A 7,762-nucleotide genomic window follows, 5' to 3' on the forward strand; every position below is an offset into this window, starting at 1 on the left:
CGATTATCTATTAGCTCAGATCAGGCTTTCGGTAGCAAGATTGCAAAACGAGTGCAAATGCGAGTTGCCGAAATAATAATATTGAGAAAATTAAATCGAACTGTGGGTTTTCTGCACATAGTTGCCGCTATGAGGTTTTGATAGAGAACATTTGTCTTGGAGATGAACTTCAATATGGAGGTTCCTTGAAAGGGTGCAAATTGCAAGGACTATTAATCGGGTGATTATTGATTAAACTTGCTTACTAAATAAGTCTACCAATGCGAATTGGTTTAGATGGTCTTATTCCTCACAAATAAAATCTCAAACTCTGAGTATTGTGAATAGAGACCATGCTCGAACTTAGATCAATCTAGGCTCCATTCAACCAATAAAAAAAAGTCTTCTTATTTAATAAGAAACTTAATATTATTTCGTAATAGAACCAAATACTAACAGAAAACTTACCATTTAACAAGATAAATCATTTTATAAGAAACTCGATAAGTACAACAAAACTCTTACTACTTACAAAATAACAAAGTCTTCTTATTTTCTGAAACATCATTAAAAGTACACTTTTAAAGACGTTTCAAACAACATACACACCTTTTGTCTTTACCATAACTACCTTTATATTCTTTATAGGGCTATTATATGATAATGCCGAAAGAAGAGTTCGATTTGAGATGGCATAAGATGAAAACATTTGGTTTCTATGCAAGTTAGATCCTATTCTACCTCCATTATTGACAACCCCAACTACGTTCGAAAACATCCTTCATGCCATTTAACTAGCTATATGTACACTGCATGATTCGAGGAGACAAAAACCTGAGGTGCCACCACCGGAAAGAAATAACTGAAAACAAAGGCCCTTTCATGTAACGCATTTCTCGACCCTCTTCCAGTCATGAAGGCGGCGCAAGAGAAAGAGAGACGGACAACGACAACTCATCCTCATCTTTCTGCAGTCTTTTCGTCTGGCCAGCTCTGCAATCCACAGCCTCAAAGCTCAAGCTCGAGACCTTCCGTTTTCCCGATAAGTTTATGGGTCCTAGTGAAAGCTCGAGGTTTACATCCTCAAGGGTGGACTGCCCCTTATCTCTTGCAATGCTGCTTTCACCACTGGTGGACGCAAGATCCTTGGTGTAAAAAAGAGGGGCCACTTCGAAGAACCGAATGATCTTCAGACTGCAAGGCTCAGGCAGTGCATTGACAATGCCCTTCATCTTCCTATTTGGACGCTCTTCGTCATAACTGGAACTGGATGGCGGATCCCTCAAGTTGAGATCCAAGCCCCTGCTTTTACATAAATCCTTCTCTTCTCCCGGCGAGTAAATCTGTCACCAGAAGCAATAGCAACATCACCCAGGAATTTGTAATTTTTCTAAGAGAAAAAAATGGCATAATATGAATAAACATATCATCCATGCAACGCATCACAGCTGAATAAAGATTTACCAGGGAAGAGTTAAATATTCTGAGCTGGTGATTATTTGCCGGCATGGGTGAGACCTTAGGTTCTGAAGAAGAAGCCACAGGTTCAGGAATCTCATAGACTCTTTTGGAAGAAGCAAAAGGCAATCCATTCAAGTTTGATGTCTGCAGTGAAGTGTGATTTCTGTTTGAAGGGAACAATTCCGTCTTTGGTTGTCCAACACTCAGCATCTCTTTTGTAACAAGAGTATGTGGTTCTGATGATCCTGTACGGGGTCCGGGAGAACAATGCCCGTTTCGCGAAGTTGGCTCATTCTCGGGGGAATTAACGCCCGTAATTCTGAAAGCTCCCCATAGGAACATCAAGTTGTTCCAGCCTGTAAGGGTAAACACAATCGCATTTTAGCAACACAATGAACTATAATAGCTCAATTGTAATGGAGAGGAAGATTGTAATACATCTCTGCATACGTTGGGATTCTGGTGGCAGGACTTTAGATGAGAATATCAACAGTTCGACTCCGTCGACGTATCCTTTAAGAGCTAAATCATTGACAATTAAGTGCTTCAACAAGCTCTTGTAGGTCCCATAGCTGCACGAGAAGTGGAAGTGAAGGAGCTTATGGGAAGGATCTCGGAGCAAATAACCTTATTATGAAAACAAATGTAAAAGATTTTCATAATACCTCTCATGATTTTCTGCAAAGAAGAACACAGCAATATTGTTCTCCATGACCTGAGTATCCGTAAACTGAGTGGGCCACATGCTTGAACGAGGAACTTCATCTAATACTATCTTCTGAGGGAACTTGCTCATAACACCGTCAACTTTATCGGAAGCGTGATTTGATTTATGTGCTTGAATCCAGGGAAACAAACTAGTAAGGCCTCCACTTCTTGAAACCTCAAAACCACCTCTGCACGAAATTCAGAAACTCATAGATAAGACCATCTGAAAACAAAATGAGATATAGAATCATATAAAATAGATTCCTAGAGGTGAGGGGAAGATACGTACTTCCACAGGAAATCAGCAAGCGGAATGACGCTCCTTGGTGAAGGAACTAAGTTGTCCAAACAAGGTCTTCTCGTAAACCTGTTCACATCCAACTCATTAGCTTTATAAGGCTGTTCTGCTTTCGCATTGTTCACGACTATTTGGTTCTCGACATGTTGATCCCCTGACCCATCGTGAGGTGGACACATTCTTGATTTTGAGAGAGTACTCAGATGCTCATAACCTCGAATTCTCTTCTGATCATGATTATTAGCTACAGCAGAATGCTTTGATGTCAATTCCCCATTTCGTGCGATATTGTTATTGTCAGCATTTAATGAACCCAGCTTGGGTACACTCTTTGGTGGACTTGAAGACTGATCTTCTATCTGCCTCACTCTGATCCGATCCTTAACACGAGGAGAAGTAGAGGACAGCATCTTCTTAGCTATTGAAATGTCAGGACCTGAGAATTTTGTGTGGGCATCTTTGAAAGACTGAGATTTACAGAAAATTCGACGGCTCTCCTTCCCGTGATCTTTAATTATGATAGACCTCTCACTGCCTTCCTTCGGCCGATGATCCTTCACTCGTGTGTCTCCAATGTTGAAGGACCTTGACTTTAGAAGACCTGCAAAGCTCCAAATAAAGGCAAATAAACAGAGAAACTCAATTCCATAAGTAAATGACTCAATAAAGGCTATAAAGCTGATGTCTCAAAACTATTTTAAGACGTACGTGATTTACCAACTGAAAAGGTACTTCTCGTTGAACCGCCCAAAGGAAGTGGCTTAACTTTTCCCTCAGCCATATTTGTTGGTGATGAGAATGTACAGTTCCGAAACAGCACTTTCTGTGGAGGAGACACTCTTGATGATTTATCACGTGTCTCCGAAATTCTCCTTTTTGTAATTGGGGAAGCCTCTGAATTGCCTGAAGTGATCTTAGAAGACAACTTAGAGGAACAACTAACTGCTTTAGCTGTCCTCTTCTCAAAATCAGAAGCGTCTGCATCCACTTGCAATTTCTTCTTCAAATTTGATGGACCAAGACTTCCAAGCCTTTGAGTTGCGTCTATTGAGTATGATCTCTTCAATGCTTTCTCTGCCTCTTCTAGCTCCTTCTGCCTCTCTCTTCCAGATTCCTGGCTGATTTCACAGTCTTCACAGACCCAATCACCAGCAGGAACTTTGTCCATCTTTATATGCATACAGTAACTGATAAAAAGACAAAAGTAATGCCATTGAAAGTAAATAATACGTAAGAGAAATAAAATAATTGCAACGAGCAATTAGTTGAAATATATAATAGCAAGGGACAAATATCTCAGAGATCAGTCGGAAGTCATTACATGTGCTCTGCCCCATCATTGCACTTGGTACATATGGCAAGCAAACCTTCGTGACCTGCATCCCCACATATATCGCAAACTCTAACCTGTTCACATGCAGGCACCGGATAAAACAACCATACAATTTAGCCCTGATAATTTGCAATTTCAAGTCGGCAGTTTCAAGTAATTACTCAACAGGTCAAATATCAGAAATGCCAAGAGCAGGGACTGATTCCATGGGCAAAAAAGTCAATGAATTTAGCATTCGTTAAGGCAATAGCCTAGTTAAAAATACATACAAGAAAGAAAAAAGTAATAAAGGAAGGAAATCTCTCATACATCTTCATCAGCAGTGTCAGCTCCACTGTTATTATCAGCGGGCTGGGATGGAAGAGGAATCTCTGTGATATAAGGTTGTTCCATTGGCCGACACTGTTTCTCTTTGCACTCCTTTGTTTCCGGATGTTTAGAAATCTCAGCTGCCTCCTGTCCATTATTAAAAACATCAGATATACTAAACTGAGCATCTTTAATTTTGAGTGAATCGTGTGACAGTTCAGCAAGAGGAAAGAAAAATCAGGGGAAAAAAGGGGTAAATTGTGTAACCATTCAACCGAAGAAGAAAAGAAAAGGAAAAACAAGAGGCTCTCCGATTACTAACTTTAAAAGACGTCGTTGTACTTGATGATTCCCCTTTCTCCTCAAATAACACAGAAGCTTCCCCCTGAAAAACAAGGGCAGTTATTAGTTGGGTATTTTAAGAGATTTGACTGAAGAGAATTAATCTACCGACTGAAGCATCAGATTATAAACCTTAGGTGAGGGTTCTCTCGGAGTTGGAGCCCCTGGAAAATCCACTTTGCTAGTTTCAGAATCCTTCATGGACCTCTCCCCGTGATTACTGCCAGATTCTTCAGAGTTTCTGCTTGTCTTATACAGGATGTTTTGCTGATCATTAACAGCTTTTTCAGATGAAGGAAAGCTATTGACTGAAGCAGAGCTACCTGACCCATCATTCTTCCTTTCAGCATTGTTACAACGATTTTCAGCCGCTGTATTTGCAGTGTCAAGTCCACTGATGCATGAGGTGTCATCAGAAATCTTTGTATTACTACTGTTCTGAGACCCCAGTTCACTAGAAGAGGATGCATTGAGAAGATTACTGGTGTCGGCATTAGAGCATTGACCATCACTGTCTGAGCTTTTCATTGAAGGGCATAACAAGTCAGGATTCACCACTGAGCCCTGTCTGAAAGCTCTCTCTTTACTGGCTCCATCGAGAGAACCATTGTGCTCTCCAGCCGATGACACAGGGCTTGAATTCGTAAGTGTTGAGCATCGTTTTACACGGACATTGCATGTTGTCAATACATTTTCCATGTAAAATTTGCTATTCGTCAAACCGGACCTTGTTTCAGCAGATGATCCCTATTATGCAGAGCATCAAATTTGATTTAGGGAATGAAACTAAATGCAGATCAGTACATTATAGTAAAATACAATACGAATGGACAACAAGAACTGAAGGATCATAACCAAAGAAAAAGAAAGTTAATGCAGAGAATAATGAATGTGATTGACTCCATGCTGGAACCATTCAGTGTGCATGTGCTTGACTCCATTCCTAATGGCTTAGATCATCTATTGTTAGGTGATATTGCTAGAGCTTCTCTAGCCTGTCTTTGTATTGCTTAATTTATGCTTTGTTATGGCTTGACCCATGTATCCACCAAGAAAGAAAAAAGATACGTCTCCCAACTCAGATCATGTAGCTGACAAATAAATAAGCAGCTTCGATGCAGTACCAAACATATATTACGTCTCCTGAGAACAAATGTCAGAAAACAAGACTTGCAAATAAAATGATTTTCCCATATTGGTACAGGCAAATGACCAGGGAATTTAATGGAGTAACATAAAATCTCTAATGCCATAGAGTTGCATCCCTTCTGCAATTCAAGCAGACGAAGCGGGCCAGCAGTCAATTATGGCAGGCAGACATCATAGATATCAATCAAAACACAGCAAAATCAAGACAACAACGAGAATGTGAATCCGATAAGTCTCTCCTCTCAGACTATCGTGAAAGCGAGGAACTAATCAGAAACAAGAAAAACCAAGGAATAAAAAGTGCTACCGTTAAATGAGCTGTCTCACCATTTTCAATTGGAGGGTCGATCGTGCCTCATTACCAGAAGTATCCTGCAAAAAAACAGCGCCCTTTGTGCTACACCGCTACTCCTTGATCTAAAGCACAGAAAGGGAAAAAAAAAAAAATTCTCGAATATTACTACTCTGTAGTAAAATGCAAAGCTCGCAATCAATAACCACTAAAGCAGAGAACATAGTGGCCGATATAACCAGAGCCGACGATTTTACGATCAATCTAGACGAAACAAAATTAAATAGCCATCCACAAGTTACGGCAAGATAACAAAAACCTCTCCTTTTCATTTCATGGGGCCACGTAGAAACTCCCGAGAATCACCTTAGTCTACCGCACAAGGAAAAACAATTGAAAAAAAAAAATCATCTGTTAAATCGATGACTTAGTAGTAAAGGCAAAAAGCTTGACTCAGCTAATTCGAACGCGATAAACCAAAGCAGCACGAAATCACCAATCGCCACCGACAGAAATGCAGAAACGATTGATGGCAGCTAACAATCGGTCATTTCCGGGGCTGATCAGGCGACGGAGCTACAAAAATTAGCTAATGAAATGGACGAAATTCAAAGCTGCGATTCATTGATCGGGCAAGAGAAGAATTGAGGTGAGTCGGAGGTGGGAATACATGCCTGCGTCTCCCCCAAGTCCCTTCGCCGGAGCACCGTCTCACAGCTCTCCGAGCACTCCTCCTTCCTCCCCCACTTCACCTCTCTCTCTCTCTCTCTCTCTCTCTCTCCGTACAGAGAATCAGAAGAAACAGAGCCCCTGTTTTCTTCCCCTCCTTGTATTTATACTGTCTCCTTATGGTATGTGTTCTCTATATATCTAAAACTTAACTTCCATCTGCCCCTCATTTCTTCTCATATCTCGTTTTGCTCCTCAAAGTTTCAGCTTGCCTCGATTTACTCCATCTTGTATTTCTCCTTAACTTCAATGAAATAAAGGACGATTGGATTACTAACATGCTTGTTCTAATCAGATATTGTAAGAAACCTTGATAATATTAGTTTTGACAATTTAAGGTTGGAGAAGAAAATTGACTCAATGCTCAAAGTATTATAATAAGTCATTTGGTAATATAACATGTTATCTATTGTGGAGTAAGTTTTTTAACTTTATAGAATGCAACTAATATACTTCCATGGAGCATCACCAATGGGATGAGGGAAGTTTCAATTTTGGGTGGGATTCACAAAATGGGACAAAGAAATTTTTTTTATTCCCATTGGAGAGCTTGAGCAAATTGGGACTGATTCTACTTTTTTTTTTTACCAGTAAAATTTAACACATATTCCGGGAGAGAGAGAGGAGGCCAACGAATCGACATACATGTGTCTCTCACGTGGGATCATAGTTGTTCTTTTCATCGCAGAAAAGAGTCCCAATTTCGAAAGAGTATAATTTTTATGACGTATTGATTAGGTGGTTTTATGCGGTTCATAATAGAGATATAATTGGGATCCAAAATGAGACTAACATTGGTGATGCTCTTAAGCCACCATGTTTCAAGGAGAAATGTTTAGTAATAAAACTTGTAATATTATAGTGTCATTCATCCATCTTTATTGATATGTTATATAATCGCGTAACACAATGAATGCATGAGATATATTTTCGATTCGTATAGCTTCCACGTCTAAGATGGTTCCCGTGTGAATTTTACCCTATCCAATGATGTCTGGTCGGCCAATTGACGCCCTCAACGCCGTCAGATACTTAGCTTACGTTTAGACGGTGCGTGAGTCGGCATGGGCTAAAGTGAGGCTCATGAAACTAAAAGGAGCGACACTGCATGAATAGAAAACCTCAGGGTGCAAATAATAAATTATGGTGCCACAAGTAACAT

At 40.1% G+C, this 7,762-nt stretch overlaps 1 protein-coding gene across 3 annotated transcripts; it reads right to left on the reverse strand.

The window, feature by feature from the left end:
* Positions 1-483: 483 nt before the first annotated feature.
* LOC116212061 lies at positions 484-6,669 on the reverse strand. Of its 3 annotated transcripts, none has more exons than XM_031546658.1 (12): positions 6,546-6,669; positions 5,907-5,996; positions 4,563-5,177; positions 4,411-4,473; positions 4,089-4,235; positions 3,768-3,853; positions 3,164-3,633; positions 2,438-3,047; positions 2,106-2,336; positions 1,879-2,012; positions 1,444-1,796; positions 484-1,322 (listed from the first exon to the last, which is right to left on the reverse strand). In XM_031546658.1, the coding sequence occupies exons 2-12, from the start codon at positions 5,907-5,909 to the stop codon at positions 891-893; spliced, it is 3,144 nt and encodes a 1,047-aa protein (XP_031402518.1). In that variant the 5' UTR covers positions 5,910-5,996; positions 6,546-6,669; the 3' UTR covers positions 484-890. The 3 variants fall into 3 exon arrangements, with proteins under 3 accessions (XP_031402518.1, XP_031402521.1, XP_031402510.1); XM_031546661.1 differs by having other exon boundaries at positions 1,891-2,012; positions 3,155-3,633; positions 6,546-6,667; XM_031546650.1 differs by having other exon boundaries at positions 3,155-3,633; positions 6,546-6,667.
* Between the last annotated feature and the right edge of the window lie 1,093 nt (positions 6,670-7,762).

This window comes from Punica granatum, chromosome 1, assembly GCF_007655135.1.
Source record: "Punica granatum isolate Tunisia-2019 chromosome 1, ASM765513v2, whole genome shotgun sequence".
NCBI lineage: Eukaryota > Viridiplantae > Streptophyta > Magnoliopsida > Myrtales > Lythraceae > Punica > Punica granatum.